Here is a 19,691-nt window from a genome sequence, read left to right on the forward strand (position 1 = left end):
AAGAATGGAGCTGTCTTGCAGGCCAGAGCTGCCTCACCCGGGGCCCACAGCCCTGAGCTCCCCACAGCCGTGCTGGGCCACACAGCCAAGCTCTCCCACAACCAAGCTGGTACACAATTCAGCTGTTTGCATCCCAAATTGCAGATTCCTGTTGGCGTTGAATTGGTAACAACAACCTTTGGTTGACGACAAATAGCAAATAGATTAAGTAACTTGCAAAGTTTATATTATTATGGCTTATAAACTGCTTTCATTTTGTTTTGAGAGCATCAACTTTCCATTTAAACTGAAAAGGGTAAAGGATGGTGTTTCACTTTAGGATTCTTTGCTTAGATGTGTTGCTTAAATCCTGATACCTACATTCAAAATACAAATATATGCAAAATACAATAACAACACTAATATCTGATTTGTGTACAATACTTCATGGTTTACAGCATACATTATTTTTACTTGACCTGCTCCACAACCCTTTGATGAGACCCATCAGTGACTGATAATTAGAGATCATTAGAGTGACTTGCCTAAGACCATGCAGCAGGCAAGCGGCCAGGATAATTCTAGTTTTCCCAACACCTAGTCCAGCACTCTTTTTTCCTACTTGCCCTGCCTTTTCACACACATTCTCTGATAGCAATTCTAGATTTCTGTGGATATTGGAAACATCATATTGATGTATTTCATCATCCCCAGAATTGGATGATATTAATTTGTGGTGATGCATAAGTGTTGGGTCCCTAGTGTGTGGAAATCACTAAGCTAAAAGCTGTAGGGGAGACCAAGAGAAGTTGATTAAAATGTGAACTAGTCTGTTTGGACACCAATTCCCATGTTCTTTGTCCATTGAAGTATAATTTTATTTTTTTTAAATAAATCTTTATTGTTCAGATTATTACAGGTGTTCCTCTTTTTTTCCCCCATAGCTCCACTCCACCTAATTCCTCACCCCACCCCATGCCCTTACCCCCTGCCACTGTCTTCATCCATAGGTGTAAGATTTTTGTCCAATCTCTTCCCGCACCCCTCACACCCCCTTCCCCCTGAGAATTGTCAGTCCACTCCCTTTCTATGTCCCTGATTCTATTATATTCACCAGTCCATTCTGTTCTTCAGATTTTTTATTCACTTGATTTTTAGATTCACTTGTTGGTAGGTATGTATTTGATGTCATTTTGTTGTTCATAATTTTTATCTTTACCTTTTTCTTCTTCTTCCTCTTCTTAAAGAATACCCTTCAGCATTTCATGTAATCCTGGTTTGGTGGTGATGAACTCCTTTAGCTTTTTCTTGTCTGTGAAGCTCTTTATCTGACCTTCAACTCTGAATGATAGCTTTGCTGGGTAGAGTAATCTTGGTTGTAGGTTCTTGCTGTTCATCACTTTGAATATTTCTTGCCACTCCCTTCTGGCCTGCATAGTTTCTATTGAGAAATCAGCTGACAGTCGTATGGGCACTCCCTTGTAGGTAATTAACTGTTTTTCTCTTGCTGCTTTCAAGATTCTCTCTTTGTCTTTTGCCCTTGGCATTTTAATTATGATGTGTCTTGGTGTGGTCCTCTTTGGATTCCTCTTGTATGGGGTTCTGTGCGCTTCCTGAACTTGTAAGTCTATTTCTTTCACCAGGTAGGGAAAGTTTTCTGTCATTATTTCTTCTAATATGTTTTCAATATTTTGCTCTCTCTCTTCTTCTGGCACCCCCAAAATTTGGAAGTTGGTATGCTTAAAGTTGTCCCAGAGGCTCCTTACACTATCTTCATATTTTTGGATTCTTTTTCTTTTTGTTTTTCTGGTTGGGTGTTTTTTGTTTCCTCATATTTCAGATCTTTGGTTTGATTCTTGGGGTCCTTTGATCTACAGTTGAATGTGTATATTCTTTATTTCAGACAGTGTATGCTTAATTTCTGACTGGTCCTTTTCCTTTTTTTTTTTTTTCTTTTTTTTTTTTTTTTTTTTTTTGGCATTCTCATTAAGGTCCTGGAAGGTCTCACTAAGCTCCTCAGAGGTCTCAAGTATCTCGGCGGTTTTTAGAAGATTCTTGAGTAACCTTATAAATGTGGTTCTGAACTCTATGTCGTCCAGTAGTTTGCTTTCCTCCACTTCTTTCATTCGTGACATGTTTCTTTGTCTCTGCATTTTGCTGCTTCCCTGTGTTGATGGAGTGGCTTTGTGTGGTAGGTGACCTATAGGGGCCAGTAGCTCAGCCTCCCCAATCACCTGAGGTGGACGCTCTTGGTACACCCCTTTGTGGGCTGAGTGCAAAGTCTTGGTGTAGTTAAGCCTTGATTGCTGTTGGTACACTGGGAGGAATTGACCTCCAGGCCAATTGGCTGTGAGGACCCGCTGTATCTATAATGGAAGAACTGCTGTGCTGGAGACACACTTATGGTGCAGGACTTGTTTCAGTGGGGCTTTGGTGCTCACTGAGTCTGCCTCTTGAATGTGTCACTTATGGATGTGAGGAGTTGAAATCTGGTGTCTCACACTTACCACTAGGTACACTGGCTTCTGGATCTCCAATGGGGTGCAGGTCAGCTACTGTCTGAGGCCACCCAGCAGGCTCTTCAGCGAGAACTACAGTTTTTCTCCTCTTTGCTTAGGGTTTGGAGGTTTTGGAGCTGTCTGACCCAGGCTGCAAGTTTGCTGTGTTAAGCTGTGATAGGGCAGGTCATTCATATGCTAAAGCCACTGCTTGGAGCTTGGGTGGGTTTGTAGGTTGTGCAGGGCGGGGTCTCAGGGTGTCACTAGGCTAGGGTGTGGCAAACAGCGATGGCTGCCAGTAAGCTGGCTCTGCGTCTCCTACCGCGTCCCTGCGTCCCGCGCCCCAACACAGTAAACAATTATTCTTGCGCGCACCTCTGCAAGGAAGCCACCCTCACTTTCCGACCCGATGGCAGACAGTCCAGCTTCTCCCCATAGGAGTTTGGGTCCCCCGTGTCTCCCCAGAAACTGGAGTTCGGAGTAATCAGGAGCTTGTCTCCCTTTGGGTTGAAAAAAAGCAGCGCTCCCAGTCGCCCGCCGCCAGCCCGATACACACGCCTCCGTACCTCAGCTTTTCAGCGCTTGTGCACGTCTCAATGCTCTTTTCTCTTTCCTTCTAGTTGTAGAACTTCCACTCAGCCAGCTTCCCCGTGGTTCTGGGTGATAGACGCTTTGTCTTTTAGTTGTAGTTTTGAAATTGTTGTGCGAGGCAGCAGTTTAGGTGTTTACCTACGCCGCCATCTTCTGTCCCCTTTTTGAAGTCTAATTTTAAATTGACTCTTTTTGGTGTAGTTTTATGAGCCTTAATTCACACATACAGTTAGTTGTGCAACTACCCCCTCAGTCAAAATATCAAATAGGTTCATCACCTCAAAAAATTCCTTTATGCTCCTTTATAGTCAACCCCAGTGAGGCCCCTATATTTTTGCCTTTTCCAAAATATCCTATCAATGCAATCACACAGTACATAGTCTCCTGGGTCTGCTTCTTTCACTTAGCACAATGCTGTAGGATTAACTATGCTTTGTCATTACCAGTAGTTTGTTCCTTTTCATGGCTGCATTGTACTCCATTATAGGGATGTATTATAGCTTTTCAGTCATTCTGATAAATTAGGGACATTTGGGATGTTTCCAGTTTTTGTTGATTATGAATAAAGTCAAGGTAAACATTCATGAACAGGTTTTTGTGTGAATAAATTTATAATAATGAGAATGCTGGATTTGCAGTGCCCTCTCATGCCCTCGAAGCCGTTCTGCCTTTCTCGGCTGGTTTATCATGTTTTAGTTTCATCTGGTCAACTAATTCGTAGGCCGAGCGCCACATGCTGGGGCCACGGTTCTCCAGCAAAGCGAGGTGCACCAGCAAGACCAGAACAGGGTGTGTGCTGCCTAGCACTGCACCCACTCCTGAGCCTCCCCCTCCCTTCTCACCCTCCTCCTGCACAGATAACGTCTGGCTGCTTCTCTGCCTGTGCAGTCGCTCCCCATCACCGTTCCTTTTCTTTCCATTCCACTTTGCATCTGTCTTCTATGCACACCCTGCCCGTGACATCTTCAGATAGGCCTCTGACGCTTTCTGCCTTAACTCTGAGGGTGTACAGATACAGGATTATGATCCCCATTTTATATATGTGGAAACTGAGGCCCAAAGAAGCTCGGTGACTAAGAATGAGGTAACATTTTCCAATCACCCAGAACCATATGAAATAAGGTCTCCATCAACATTTTATTGTTCCTCCTCTTCAGGTGAGAAAATGAAGCTCAGATAGGAGAGACCACCTGTCCAAGTCACACAGCTGGGAGTGAGAGAGCGGGTGCTGTGCAGCCTGGGCTCAGAGCACCGCATGGCAGGATGCTGCCCACACTAGGTCTTAGCAGGGGGGCCTGGCCCCACATGTTGCACAGCCAGCTCTCCAGGCTGACTCCTGGCCTGCACCCTCCTTGACTGCTGGACAGAGATGGTGCAAAGGTGACAGGTGCTGGGCCAGGCACGGGGTGCCGGTGAGTACCAAGAACTGCAGCATGGAGGGCGACATGCCCGACCTCCCTCCCACGTTCCCATGGTGGGGCTTCCCAAGGAGCAGAGCAGGGGCTTGGAGCCTCTGGTCTCAGCATGGGGTGCTGCCAGGACAGACGTGCTGCTGGAAGCAGAAGAGAAGCAGACCTCTGGTCGACTCTCAGCTCAGGTATTTCTGGGTCTCAGGGTTCCACTCCTCCATTACACTGGTGTGGTTTTAGCTATAAGGCATTTGAAGGCCGCAGTTCTCCACCTAGAGCCGTGGTCGGCAAACTCATTAGTCAACAGAGCCAAATATCAACAGTACAACGATTGAAATTTCTTTTGAGAGCCGAATTTTTTAAACTTAAACTTCTCCTAATGCCACTTCTTTAAAATAGACTTGCCCAGGCCGTGGTATTTTGTGGAAGAGCCACACTCAAGGGGCCAAAGAGCCGCATGTGGCTCTCAAGCCGCAGTTTGCCGACCACTGACCTAGAGCAAGAATGGGTGTTTCTCTACAAAATCACTCTGACTCCAGGGAGGCCTGCGGTCCTGATTAGACCATGGGAAGAGCCTTTTAGGTTTCCGCTGTCCTGGAAGGCTCTTGGCATTGAGAGTGAGCCCTGAAGCCAGGAGAGGGAGGCCCTGGAATGCTGAGGAGTGTTGTCTGCCAGCAAGGCATTCGACGTGAGACAGAGCTACTGAAAACTAACCTTTCTCCTTTGAACTGTGGGAGGAAACGTGTTAAAATGATAACTATTGTTTATTGAGCATTTACTATATGTCAAGCATTATGCAGAGCTCTTTACACAGTTTCCTAGTTCTCATAAGCATCCCTATTTTGCAGATGAAGAAATGGGCAGTTACCAAGGTTCAGTCACCTCCACACCTGACTCAGGGCAATCAGGATCAAAACCAGACCTTGGGCTGCATGGCCACACACGCAGCAGCATTGTGTGCGCAGCTGGGCCTCCGCCCACAGCCTCGGAGGGAGCGGAGAAATGGTCCCTGAGCCGCGCCCTGGCACTGGCGGAGCGATGTCGCGTGGGTTCTTCTAAGGTCCCGGAGCTGAGGCCCAGGGGCTGGTCTTCCCAGGCGGTGCCTTACTATTTGACCTGGGAAATTCACCAAGCCTCTTACCTCCATCCCATGCATGCCTGTCTTATTTACTAGGGAGAACACAGGATGGCCTAAAGAACATAGACGTTCCACACTGAGATCTCCGTATCTCTGAGAAAACCTTCCTTAGGATGAAAAATTTGTCAGGCAGCAGCTCTCATTATTAGTGAAGATCCACTGTGGAGATCTCATCAGAGAGGAAAAATTCCAGATAAAAAACTGGGCAGAGAAAAACAGAGCAAAAAGTAAAAGATCATTTGTTTGCATCCAACCTATTCCTTTCCTAGTGAGCACTTTCACCCCAGACCCGCCTTCAACACATGCAGCGCCAGTCTCCCACAGCAGCGGCTTCCAGTCTCCCGCAGCGGTGCCAGTCTCCCGCAGCGGTGCCAGTCTCCCGCAGCTGTGCCAGTCTCCCGCAGTGGTGCCAGTCTCCTGCAGCGGTGCCAGTCTCCCGCAGCTGTGCCAGTCTCCCGCAGCAGTGCCAGTCTCCCGCAGCGGTGCCAGTCTCCCGCAGCGGTGCCAGTCTCCCGCAGCGGTGCCAGTCTCACACACAAACACTGAACTCTAATTACGAAACTGCTTTTCCACAGAATCAAAAGTTAACACTTCTGGAACCACCTGACGTGCATTCTAGGACCAAGCAAATAAAGATGTTGTCTGAATGGGAGCAATTTCTCACCGTCAGAGAAAGAAGTGTAACATGAAAAGAAGGATAAAGTAAACGTTGTGTGGTGAATGAGAATTACAGGTTTTAATGTGAACTCATAGGGAGGTGGATAGATGATAGCTGATTAGATGATAGATAGATATAGATAGATGAAAGAGGATAGATAGATAGATAATAGATAATAGATAAATGTAGGGAAGGAAAGGCGAAGAAAGAAATAAAGAGGGAGGGAGGGAAAGAGGTAGGGAAATATTAGATAACTAGGGGCCCGGTGTACGAAATTCGTGCACTGGGGAGGGGTCCCTCAGCCCAGCCTGCCCCCTCTCACACACTGGGAGCCCTCAGGGGATGTCCTACTGATGGCTTAGGCCCACTGCCCGTTGGGAGCAGACCTAAGCTGCAGTCTGGCCTCCCTTTGTAGGAGGCGACCGGGCTGATCAGGGGAAGGCGCCAGCCCCATCACCCCGCTGCTGCAGCCACTGCCAGTCACCGCAGCCGCCAAGGTATTTTCATCAACACGGACTCCAGTCTCTTCACCATGAAAAAAATGACAACTTTCTTTAAGCATTTTCAAGATGTGTCTTTCACAGGATCTGACATTTCTTTATTTTTCTTTTTATCCTCACCTGAGGATATGTTTCCATTGATTTTTTCCCCTTCCCTCCGATCCCAGGCTCGGCCCCTGCCCAAGCCTAAAGCCTCTGCCCCAGGCTTTAGGCTTGGGAAGGGCGCAACCCCTCTCCGATGGCCGGCTGGGAGTGACCTGGGTGCCGAGGAGGTTCCCGGGACCCAGGTATGTATGCAAATTAACCGCCATCTTTGTTGGGTTAATTTGCATACTCACTCTGATTGGCCATGGGCGTAGCGGAGGTACGGTCAATTTACATGTTTCTCTATTATTAGGTAAGATACTAAATGCATGTATAAGCATGAGGTGTGTATAGACACTCACATCATGCTACTTCTATCACAGATCAAAATTTCAACAATGAGCCTTTTTCTAGGCTTTCTATTTCATTCCATTCATGACATTTTCTGTTCCAATGCATACAGCAGTCTTATAAATTATCTTTAATGTTTTTGTTTCTTTACTCTTTGATATTTATTCCATAATTAGCTTGTAAATTTCCATAAAAACACCTGGTTAATATTGTGATTTAAAATCCTATCTAATAAAGAGGGAATATGCTAATTGACCCTCATGCCGTTGCAAAGATGGCGGCGCCCACAGCCATAAGGAGGGAATATGCTAATTGACTGTCCTGCCCTCAAAGATGGCGGTGCCCACAACCAATAAGTAGGGAATATACTGACTTCCCCGCCCTCAAAGATGGTGGCGCCCACAGCCACAAGATGGCGGCGCCCAGTCCCCTCAGCCCCGCCAGGGCAGCAGGCGCACGGCTGCCTCCAGAGTCCCCTCAGCCCCCCAGCCACCCAGGGCCGGCCCGAGACACAGGCAAGCCTCAGATGGCAGCTGCCCAGCCGTCCAGGGTCACCCGAGTTTCAGGTTACCAGGGCTGGCCGAGGCTTGCGCTACCAGCAGTGGCAGCAGCAGAGGTGTGATAGGGGCATTGCCTTCCCCTGATCGCCAGGTCACCTCCCGCCCCTGAGGGCTCCCGGACTGTGAGAGGGGGCAGGCCGGGCTGAGGGACACCCCCCTCCAGTGCATGAATTTTCATGCAACGGGCCTCTAGTAGATTTAATATATAAGGTAAGCAGAATTAGTATATTTTGTCATATTATCCCTAAGCACTTCATATTTTTTGCTATTGTATAGTATTTTTGTTTCAATTTTTTGGTGCTAGTTTGTAATAACTGTTATATGTTGATATTATATCCTGAAACCATGCAAATTCATTCATTAGTCCTAGGAGCTTTTTCTGTACATTCCATGAGGTTTTTTATATAAATAATCAATTAATCTGTAAGTAAGGATAGTTTATTTTCTTTCCTTCCAGTCTGTATTACTTTTACTTTTTTTCTTTCTTTTATTGCACTGGCTAGAGCCTCCAGGACAATGCCAAATAAAAGGAGTGAAATGGACATGCTTGCCTTGTACCTAATCTTAGCAGGAAAGCATTCCATCTTTCGACATGAAATGTGATGCTAGCTGTAGGTTTTCCTGTAGATGCCCTACATGGGTTTGAGAAAGTTTCATCTATTCCTGGTTTCAGATTATCTACTCAGCCCTCTGCTTCCTTAAATCTACTGTTGATTCCCTCTAGTGTATTCTTTCTTTCAGTTACTGTATTCTTCATTTATGGTTGGTTCTTTTTTGTTTCTAGACCTTTTTTATGCTTACTATCTCTTGTTGAAGTTTTCATTGAGTTTATCTATTCTACCCCTAAGTCCCTTGAACAACCTTGTAACCAACATTTTAAATTCTGCATCTCAGAGATTGCTTGTCTCCATTTAGTTTAGTTCTTTTTCTGAAACTTTGTCATGTTCTTTCATTTGGAACTTCTTCGTCCCCTCATTTTGGCTGCCTCCCGTGTTTGTTTCTATATATTAGGTAAATTTGCTTCTCTCAATCTTAGCAGGATAACCTTAAGCAGTAGGCGTCCTGTGGGGTCCAGTGACAGTCTCCCTAGTCACCTGAGCCTGGTGCTCCAAGGGTGTCCTTTGTGTGGGTTGTGTGTGCCCTCCTGTTGTAGTTGAGCCTTGACTGCTGTTAGCATGTCAATGGATGGCATTGTCCCTCAGGCTGACTAGCTGTGAATGCTGGCCATGACAGCAACAGGAGAGCTGCTGTGTGGGGGCTGACCCCATGGAGCAGAATCACTTTTGCAGAGCTCTAGTGTCAGCTGAGTCCACCCTTTGGGTATGTCATTTGTAGAGCTGGTGGCTGGCACTTCGTTGTGGTCTGAAGCGGGCCACTGGGTGTGTTGGTTCTGAAGCCTTGTGGGAGGGGTTTGGGTGTAGATCAATGTTAGCAACTGCTTGTGCCTAGCTCAGGCCATCTGGGAGGAGCTACAAAGTGCTCTGCAGTTGGCTGCCATTGTGCTGGGCTTGGAGGTGCTTGGAAGAAGCTGTTCTGCAAACCAAGGCTGGCTACCGCTCGTGTCGCTCTTAGAACACCTCCCTGTGAGCTGAGGCAAGCTGCCATTTGGGACAGGTTTGTGCCACTTAATGGAGGCTTATGTTCCAAACCGAGACTGGCCACTGTGTATGCCAGGCTTGGGTTACCTGATAAAGTTACAATGACAGTTGATACCGATCATTGCTTGCGTTGGACTTGGGGTTCCCTAGCAAGAGGTATGAGAAATGCAGAGGCCAGCTACGGCTTGTTTGGGATTTAGAGACCTTTGAAAGATTTTAGGAAAGTCCGCAACATGAGCAGAGAAGGGCCACTTGTGTGGGAAAGCCACTCATTGATAGAGAGCTCAGATTTGGCACTCGCCCCCTTGGTCCATTGGGTGGGGGGGAGGGCTCAACAACTGGTGCCTTCCAGCTCTTTTGTCCTCGGAGAGAGCAGTCCTGACCCCTCTCCGTCCAGCCCTTGCCCTGAAGCTGGCCAGTTTAGTTTCTTCCTCTAGGTCTCTCGTGGTTTTGAGCTGCTGCCTGTACACTGGAGCTCAAGGAGTCTGAGTCTGTGGATGAGCCCTTAAGAACTGCAGGGCCTCGGTCTCCAGCAGCCTTCCCGCTCACTCAGATGCAATCCCCACAGGTTTCACCATGTCAGGGAGACTTCTATTCCCAGCACTGGAGCTCTGAGCTGAGCAGCTCAGTGAGGGCCTGGGACACCTCACTCCTCAGGGAGACTCCTCAGCAGAGATATCGCTCCCAATTCTTTTTTTTATATATATATTAAGCTAATTTATGTTTTTTCTTTTATTGTTTAAAGTATTACATATATTAGTACATATATCTCCTTTTTTTTCCCCCATTGACCTTCCCCCAGCCTCCCCTACCTCCTGTCGCATGCCCTCATCCCACCCCCCCAGTGTCTTGTGTCCATTGGTGTGCTTATACGCATGCATCCAAGTCCTTTGGTTGATCTATTTCCCTCCCTCCCCAACACTCCCCAGCCTTCCCGCTGTAATTTGACAGTCTGTTCGGTGCACTCCCAATTCTTAATCAGCACACCGTGGGCATGGGGCCTGCCTGTTCCACAGGAGTCCAACCCTGGGTAAGCTCTCCCTAACCTTGTCCTGTGGCTCCTTCCCACTGAGGCAGCTCCTTCCTGGGCATGCTCACCAGTGCTCAGGGGGACTCGAGGGGCCCTGCGCAAACCTCTACAGCCCCTTGTGCAGCTCTCCGATTTTGGTCCTTTGTTCTTGCGAACCCCCTGCCATTGGATGTAAGGGCTGATTCCGGGGACCAGCAGGAGGAAGGATCCCGGGGTAGAGTGTCACCAGTGGACATCTTACAGCCTTCCTAAGGCATAAACAGGCGGGGCTGCTGTGTTCAAGTCCATAAGCTTTGCAAAGTGTCCAACTGGATAATCATTGGGTAGCTACTATATGCCAGATATCGGGGTAGGGATAAAACTCAAACTGAGAAGATACACACGTAAAAACCGAAAGAGGGAGAGAGCATGAAGGACATAGCACAGCAGGGGATACTACCAGGGGTAGGAGCAGGAGCAAGGCTTCCTGGAGATGCTCTCAACTTACTTTTAGAGAATAAATAGGAATTTGTTACATGGGGTCAAATAAAAAACAAACCCAGATTTGGTAAAGAGAGACTTGATGTGAAAGAATTATTTCGAAGGGGGTGGGGCAGCTATTGCACAAGGGAGAACATGCTGACTCTGAGACCTATGTCTTTAGGGTTAGGCAGAGTTCTTCTACAGGGAGGAGGAAACGAGGAGGAAGCATGTCAGGAAGGAGGACAGACGGGGAGGCACTGCTAGTCAGTTTACCGAGTCAGCCTGTTCTCGGGAGGGGCTATTGCAAGGGGGGCCAAAACCCTGGGGCCAAAACCCTGGGGCCAGGCGGAAGAAGCCTAACCAAAGTTTGGGTAACAAGCATTTTGTTCCAATTGATCAGTGGGGAGACAAGTCAACTGATCATTTGAGGCAACGAATGGGTATTTGGAAGGTCTGTGTCCGGGCTTATCACAGGTAGTCCAAGGGGCACCCATGTCTCTTATCTAAGTCATATGGGAAGGGGGGCTCTTTGCACAAACTGTTTTCCGGAACACAGAAAACGGAGATTTAACATCCCTGCTTTTCAGGGTCACAATGGGGCCTGCCTGTTCCACAGGAGTCCAACCCTGGGTAAGCTCTCCCTAACCTTGTCCTGTGGCTCCTTCCCACTGAGGCAGCTCCTTCCTGGGCATGCTCACCAGTGCTCAGGGGAACTCGAGGGGCCCTGCGCAAACCTCTACAGCCCCTTGTGCAGCTCTCCGATTTTGGTCCTTTGAACCAAATTCAACGTTAGATTAGGGAAGAAGGAAGCAGTAGGTGCCCACCCACTGGGGAGGGACAGGCAGGTCTGCAGGCCTTTGCACAGGCCTCAGGTACAACTGCTCAGGGCCATTTCCAGGGTTTGCACTTTCGCGGAGCAGCCTATGGAGTGAGGGCATGGAGGCTGGGGAGCAGATGCTGACGCAGGGTCAGGGGGCTGCCACTGGCACAGGCTCTCGGCACACCCCACACCGGAATGCTGCTGCACATTAGAGTGAGTTTCCTTCCTGACTGATGCCTGTGTGCGCCGTCTTTTAGGGAGCAATTGTGTCTTGTCTTTTCCTTAATACCTTTTCTTTCATATCAGGAGCAAGAGAAAAAAAGCCCATCTTTTCAGAATAAAGGAACTAGCTCCTAAAGGCTCAAGGTACTCAGCTGCTATTAAAAGAGGAATCCAGCCTCCCATAAAAATCAGAAATGCAACTGGAGAGAATAAGAGATCCGCCATCAGGAGCTGAGTGCACTGTGCTTCCCATGGGTGATGGCCTTTGGGGACCTAGAGGACCTACCTGAATTGGCCTCTGTGGAACCCCCCAGGGCTCAACAGGAACAGGGAGCACGCAAGCTGTTCAAGCTCTTCCCTGTACCCCGTCCCCCAATACTTCGACACCAAAGAACAAGTCTCTTCTCGGCACCCCAGCAGCTCCCTGGGAAGGGCTCCACCTCACTGCTCTGCCTGCTACAAGGGTGGCCTTGATAGAGGGTTAGCACCCAGACATGACCCGTGCCTCTGACAAGAATAAGGACATCCATAGCGAAGAGTGGTTCAATGGTCCATTTGTTTATTCAAGAGAACAGTAAGAAAAGCATACCTTAAATATTGCAAATTTTATATATTGGAACAACCACTCCCCAACAAGTTTGAAAAGTGGTCTGAAAAGACCACAAAAAGAGTCCTCTACTTTTTTAAACCCTGGACTAACGCATGAAGACAGAACCACGTTCTTATGCATTTTCTTCAACAGTCAGATATTACATTGACATCAGTCTGGCCAACGCTGGAGGAGAGCTGCTTCGCCCACCTGGCCCCCCGCATCACTTCCGGAAGCGCTTGAACAGCGGGTGCACGTGCTTGCTGGAAGCCTTGCTCCGCGCCGAGTGGTACTCCATGTACACGGTGTCATCCGCCCCAGACATGGAGCTCATGGTCCCAAAGCGCCGAGACACCTGTGGGGGACCCCATAGCTTTGATAACATTTATCACAGTTTGATACAACGTTTCCGTTTAAAGACTCATTATTTTTAACATCACATCTACCAACCACTCCCTATGTCTCAGGCATGGTTCTAAGCGGTATACAGGCGTTGGCAAGTTTTCACTTATCCAGGCTCACACCTTCATAACCCACGCTTTAAGAGGAGGGGGCCGACGCACAGAGGTTAAGTAGCTTGTAGGCGAGCAGTCAGCTCTCAAAGGGACAGGACTGGCACATAGGCAGGCTGGCTGCAGAGTCCCTTACTTACCCTGACGCTGCCCTGCCTCTCTTCATGACAAGTTCTGAAGAGAATTTTTTAACAGTGAGGACAGACGTCCCTCAAAATTCCCTAAGGCCCCGCCATGAGGCTGTAAGCAAGTGGAAAGCCAGCGGCCCTGTGCTGAGCCTGGCTCTACGCGACACGTGACCTTGGGCACACACGAAAGCCTGCATCAATGACGTCACTTCCAGGGGGACAGCACACTTGCCTAGGCCTGGGTGGAATGAACAGAAACCCAGAGTCCGGCCCACCCCGTGGACCACATCACAGCAAAGGAAACAGACAGGCACCGGTCAGCGCCTCCAGCAGCGTGGGCGCAGGGGTCCCACTGTAGGTGGACTGACTCTGTCAGACGCAAGACGCTTCCCCAGGGCTTCCCTGCAGGGTCCAGAGATCCAGCCCCAGCTCAGTCCCAGGGGAAAGGGTCTCAGGCTGCAGGGAGGGCAGCACCCCCTGCCCCCAAGTGACACTGCTTCTCCCTTTCCTTGTTCCAACCATTGCTCACCTTTTGGCTCTAATTCCAGTTTACTTTCAAAAGCACCAACTCACACTTCTCGCCTTGCAGGGCCTGATTAAGAATTTTCCATAATGATACTTTCATTTATTATGCCCTATATTTGCCTGACACACAGTAGGCATTCAATAATTATTTGCAAAATAAAACGTTGAGTCTTTTCAGAACCTAAATTTTTTTCATAGTAAGTACTGAAACTACATGAGTTGGTCCTCAGACTTGTCTGACAGGCTGGAAGACTCAGCTCCGTGGCTGAGGAGGAAACCAGTGATGAGTGACTTGCCCAAGGCCAAGAGTGGCGTCCCAGCCTGTCACACTCCTTGGCGCAGCCACCCTGGTGAGACCTGAGGCCAGGCTTGCCATCCTGGGCTCCAACATAAAAATACTAACAAATGTTCATACCAGGCTGTTTTGTGAACAGAGCAAGAGACCAATTACAGCCACTATGTGCTCAGCCATGAAAACAGTATGTACAGAAGGAATGATACAGCCCAGCCAGCATGGCTCAGTAGTTGAGCATCAACCTATGAACCAGGAGGTCACCGGTTTGATTCCCAGTCAGGGCACATGCCCAGGTTTCGGGCTCAATCCCCAGTGGGGGGCATGCAGGAGGCAGCTGATCCATCAATAACTCTCTCATCACTGATGTTTCCATCCCACTTTTCCTCTCCCTTCCTTCTCTAAAATCAATAAAAACATTTTTTTTTTAAAAAAAAAAGAAAGAATGACACATACCAACAAGTTAACAGGTCATTACTATTCTCTCTACAAGTTTTTCAGAAAACTGCATAGGCACATTCCCACATGACCTATAAGATTGAAAGGTACGTATGTGTCTAAACGCTCATTCCTTCAGGAGAATGGACACTTGGAGCCTCACCCACTCACTCACCTGGCTGGACTTCGAGCCAAATTCTCCTACCACAACCTCTTCCTCAGCGTCCAGGTCAGTGGCAGCCAGGACTTTCTGTAAGAGCTGCTGCTGTTCTTCTTTCGTTGAAAATGCCAACTCTTCCTCCTCCATGCCAGCAAGCTTTGTGATCACCTGCAAAGCCAAAACCAGCAGGCAACTCATTCCATCTCCTCTTCCTTACCCCACCTTCTCCTGGCCTCATTTACTCAGTCACTGCCCTCCCCCAGGCCATGGAGCGCCCCACAGAGCAGGTGGCTAGCAGTGGGGCTCCTTGGGCAGTCCAGAGACTAGCTTTAGGAGTCACCTTCAAAACAGAGAGTAATCCATGACTGCAAGACAGATGCTAAGAAAATTCCAGAGAAATCTGCTCCCAAGCCACGGCAGCTAAATGATCATTACAGATCAGCAGGATCTTGGCAATTTTAAAGCCCCTCTGGTAGTTCTCCCATCCTGCAGCAGGAGATGAAGGGGACCAGAGCTGACAGGCACAGCGGCTGCCTCCTCCCTTGCCCCCAAGAAGGGCTGCAACCTCCTGGCTTGGACCCAGGGCTCCCAGCAGGAGGAAGCACTTACAAATAACAAAATGTCAAGAACAGATTTATAGGATATTTTTTCTAAAGAGCAGGATGCCAGCCTGGTGCATTTGGTTTTTATTTCTTTGCAGATAACTTACTACAAGGCCTACCTACCTATCCCTGCAAAAAACTTGGATTGATTATGTAAAGGGAACTTTTTTCCTCTCTCTGATTCTTCTCATAATTTTAATTAAAAGAAAATGCCTAGAAGCAAGGATGTGGCTGGCTCTCCTGGTGACCACGATCTGGAGTACAACATGGGGCCCCTCTGCGCTGGCTGGCCCACCCCTCGAGTCATGCTTCTGGGAACTCCGAGCCGCTGCTCTCCGCTGCAGCACCAAAGGTGAGGAACACAGAGAAGCTGCAACCAACATCGACAACCCCATGGCAGGGCCTCCTCGTCAAGCTCACTCTTCAGAGAACCCAGAGCGCTCCTGAGCCTGTGCTGCTGCGACCCCACCTCGCCCAGGGTTCCAGAGCAGGAATGCTGTCAGCAGCACACTTTACCGAGATAAACCAAGGCCACGCTGCAAGGCCTTCAAAACTGTTCCAAGAGCCCTGTCCTCCAGCCCAGCATGGGACGTCTGAAAGTGTCCCTGCCTCTGGCTAAGGGAGGTGGTGTCAGACCACTCTACCCTCTCGTCTAAGGCTGCTAACAGAATCTGTGTTAAAACATACCATAGTCTCTCTCAAGTCAAGACCCTGGGAGCCTGTACACCAAGTCCTAGTGGTCCTCTTAGTCCCCTGCTCCCAGCATCTCCCTCCCTACCCCTCAAACAAAACCTCTTGGGACACTAACCCCTGATATAAGCTTACTATCTGTGTCAGCAGGAAAGAAAATGCCTCAGCAAATGAAAGCTAAAGCTTTAGAATTTCCCAAGTTATTCAAATATCTGGTTTGTAGTAGACCGGGTGGCTCTCATGTCTGTGAGGCCCACTGAGGCTCAGACTCACCAGCTGACTATGGCAAGAGCTGTCCCAGGCACCTGGAGGGAGTGCCCCTTAAGAAAGTAACTCCCGGGACTCAGATTAACATACTTAGGGCCACAGTTTCTTAGCACCTCAAGTCCTCTTAGTCTTGCACATTTCCCACCAACATCTAATGTTCTTTGCACAAGACAACTGTAAATTGTGACTAAGCAGATTCCAGCTTCTTGCTTCAGAGGTTCTTTGACCATTCACTGGGATGGTGGGCAGGAGGGGATCTATGCAGTGCGTTCCCTCACAGACCCCTGCAATTCACACAGAGGGCGTCTGCAGAGGGTGCCCAGCCTGGCAGCGCCGCGCCTGAGCTCTGCCCCACTACAGGGCCCCACTTCTCCTAGAAGCACGAGTACAGAAAAGCTGTGGTCCTACTTTGACCAGAGAGCAAATGGAAACATACCTTAAAGCTATAACCCTGATCTACCAAGAACCTCTGCCGCTTGGTTGAGTAAGCCATTTCCTGTGTGTCCTGGGAGACCAGCGAGTAGAAGAAGGCGTTGTACTCTTCTGCAACCATCCCTGGGGAGAGGGCAGGAGAAAGGACATGAGCTGTGAGCACGCAGGAACTCAGGGTCCAGAGCTCAAAAGCAATCAATGCGGTGGGAGAGTTCTGCAGGCAGGGCGACTGCCCTGATTTTGCATGGGGACTTCATCAAAATTAAACTGAAAAACCCACAGAATGGAAGAAACTATTTACAAAGTATATATCTGATAAAGGACTTGTATCTAGGTTACATAAAGAACTATTACAGCCCTAACCGGTTTGGCTCAGTGGATAGAGCGTCGGCCTGCGGCCTTGTTCCAGGTTCAATTCTGGTCAAGGGCATGTACCTTGGTTGTGGGCACATCCCCAGTGGGAGGTGTGCAGGAGGCAGCTGATCGATGTTTCTAGCTCTCTATCCCTCTCCCTTCCTCTCTGTAAAAAATCAATAAAAAAATATATTAAAAAAAAAAAAAAGAACAACTATTACAACTCAATAATAAGATAGCCTGCCGGTGTGGCTCGAAGGTTGAGGGTCAACCCATGAACTAAGAGATCACAGTTCGATACCCACTCAGAGCACATGCCCAGGTTGTGGGTTCGACACCCCATCAGGTTGAATACAAGGCAAGTGATCAATGTTTCTCTCTCTCTCCCCCTCCTTCCTCTCTCTAAAAAATCAATGACTTAAAAAAAAAGGACAACAGCCAACACAATGAGCCATCCAGTGTGAATGAATCAAAATTTTAAAATAAAATAATAGAAGGCCAAAGTGAGAGGCAACAAGAATTTATTTGAAATCAAAAAGAAAAGCTATCTGGTAAGCACATATTCAGGCAGAAGCCCAAACAGTGTTCTGAGTAGGAGACCAAGGCCAGGGTGTTCATCTATGAGAGGGACAACTCCATGCCTAGGAGGAGGCTTTCCTCTGGTGCAGACGAGCTAACACAGTGACGCTGGTTCTAGACAATGTGCTTAGTGTTCAGTCTGGTGCTCATGACACCTGCTCTCTGGGTATCCTTGCACACAGTTCTTCCGGAGGCCAGGCTGCTGGGCCCAGCCCGCAGGTCACTTTGCCCTGCTTTCACATCCAGAGGTTTGAGAGTACGATGTGTAAGGCAGCTCCCCGAGGATGGCAGCTCCTCCAGGATGGCAGCTCCCCCAGGATGGCAGCTCCGCTCCATTTTAAAGTGGCCCAGTTTATGTTTTTTTATAACTATAGTCATCATATTGTAAATTATATCCCCAGTACCTTATAACTAGAAGTGTAATCCTTTTGAACACCTTCATCCAATACCTCCACCCCTTCCCCCTGAGTCTGGTAAGCACAAATTTGAACTCTTTTTCTATTATTTTGGTTTGGGTTTTTGTTTATATTTCACATATAAGTGAGATCATACAGTTTAGTCTTTCTCTGACTTACTTCACCTAGCATAACGCCCTCAAAGTCCAACCATGTTGTTGCAAATGGCAGGACTTCCTTTTTTTAATAACAGAACACTCTTCTCATGTATGATACCACATTCTCTTTACACATTACCTCTCAGAGCACTTCAATTATACCACGTCTTGGCTATTGTAAACAATGATGCAATTAACATGAGGTGGGGTTTCCTCTGACCTATTGGTTTCAATTCTGTCAGATATATACCCAGAAGTAGAACTGCTGGATGTCATGGTAGTTCTATCTTTAAGGTTCTGAGGAATCTTTATACTGCTTCCCATGGTGGCTGTACCAATTTTCAATCCTACTAACAGTAGGCACAAGGGGTGCCCTGTTGTCCACATCCTTGCCACCATTTCTCTCCTCTTTTGATGACAGCCATTCTAACAGGCACTGTGGTTTTGCTTTGCATTTCCTTGATGATTAGTGATGAGCATCCTTTCACATACCTGTCGGCCATTTGTATGTCTTCTTTGGAAAAATGTCCATCCATGTCCTTTGCCCATTCTTTATTGGGCTTATTTTGGCTTTTTGCTATTGAGTTGTATGAGGTCTTTATATTAACCTCTTATTAAGATGTCATTTGCAAATATTTTCTCCAATTTCATAGTTTTGCTGATCATGCCATAGGTTTGCTGAACATTTCTTTCACTGTGCAGAAACTTTTTAGTTTGAGGTGATTTCAACTTTTTATTTTAATCCTTACCAGAGGATATGTTTTCCATTGACTTTTAGAGAGTAGATGGAAGGGAGCGGGAGAGGGAGAGGGAAACATGGATGTGTGATCGGCTGCCTCCCGCACACGCATCAACCAGGGCCGGGAATCGAACCTACAACCCAAGTACGTTTCTTTGAGCAGGAACTGCACCTGAGACCTGCGGTGCACGGGCTGGCACTCTTCCTGCTGAGCAGCATGGGCCAGCTACTGATTTTTGCTTGTTGCTTCAGGTGTCTTATCCAAAAAATCATGGCCCAGACACGCATCAATGAGTTTTTTTCCTGCATGAGTTTTACGTCTTCTGGTCTTACATTTAAGCCTTTAATCCATTTCAAGTTAATTTTCTAAGTGGTATGAGAATGGGGTCTAGTTCCATTCTTTTACATGTGACTATCCAATTTTCCCAGCACCATTTATTGAAGAAACTCTCTCCGTTGAGTATTCTTGCCCCCCCTTGTCACATATTAGCTGACCATATTCACTTAAGTTTCTTTCTGGGCTCTTGATTCTGTAACACTGGTCTATGTGTGTTTGTGACAGTGCCACACTGTTTTGATTACTCTGCTTTATAATATAGCTTGAAATCTAAAGGGTGATGCCCCCCACTTTGCTCTTTCTTGGGACTGTTTTGGCTCTTCAGGGTCTGCATATAAAATTTAGGATTTTTTTCTCGTTCTGTAAAAAACAACATAGAAGTCTTCATAGATATTACATTGAATCTATAAAAGGCTTTAGATAGTGTGGACATTTTAACAATATTAATTCTTCTAATCCATGTACACAGGGTATCTTTCCATTTACTTGTGTTCAATTTCTTTCATCAATGTCTTGTAGTTTTCAGTGTAGAGATCTTTTCACCTCCATGGTTAAATTTATTCCTAAGTATTTTATTATTTTTTATGCTACTGT

At 47.5% G+C, this 19,691-nt stretch overlaps 1 protein-coding gene across 1 annotated transcript in view; it reads right to left on the minus strand.

The window, feature by feature from the left end:
- Nucleotides 1-12,437: 12,437 nt before the first annotated feature.
- The window catches only part of ERCC3 (ERCC excision repair 3, TFIIH core complex helicase subunit), a 49,695-nt gene continuing 42,441 nt past the window's right edge, over nucleotides 12,438-19,691 (minus strand). The window contains exons 13-15 of the mRNA XM_080670462.1: nucleotides 16,540-16,658; nucleotides 14,560-14,712; nucleotides 12,438-12,844 (exon numbers count right to left, since the gene is read on the minus strand). Coding sequence (XP_080526588.1) covers nucleotides 12,713-12,844; nucleotides 14,560-14,712; nucleotides 16,540-16,658 — 404 coding nt within the window. The 3' untranslated portion in view covers nucleotides 12,438-12,712. The remainder of the gene's footprint in view (nucleotides 12,845-14,559; nucleotides 14,713-16,539; nucleotides 16,659-19,691) is intronic.

The sequence above is a fragment of the Plecotus auritus genome, assembly GCF_963455305.1.
Source record: "Plecotus auritus genome assembly, chromosome: 5".
In the NCBI taxonomy this organism is placed as follows: Eukaryota; Metazoa; Chordata; class Mammalia; order Chiroptera; family Vespertilionidae; genus Plecotus; species Plecotus auritus.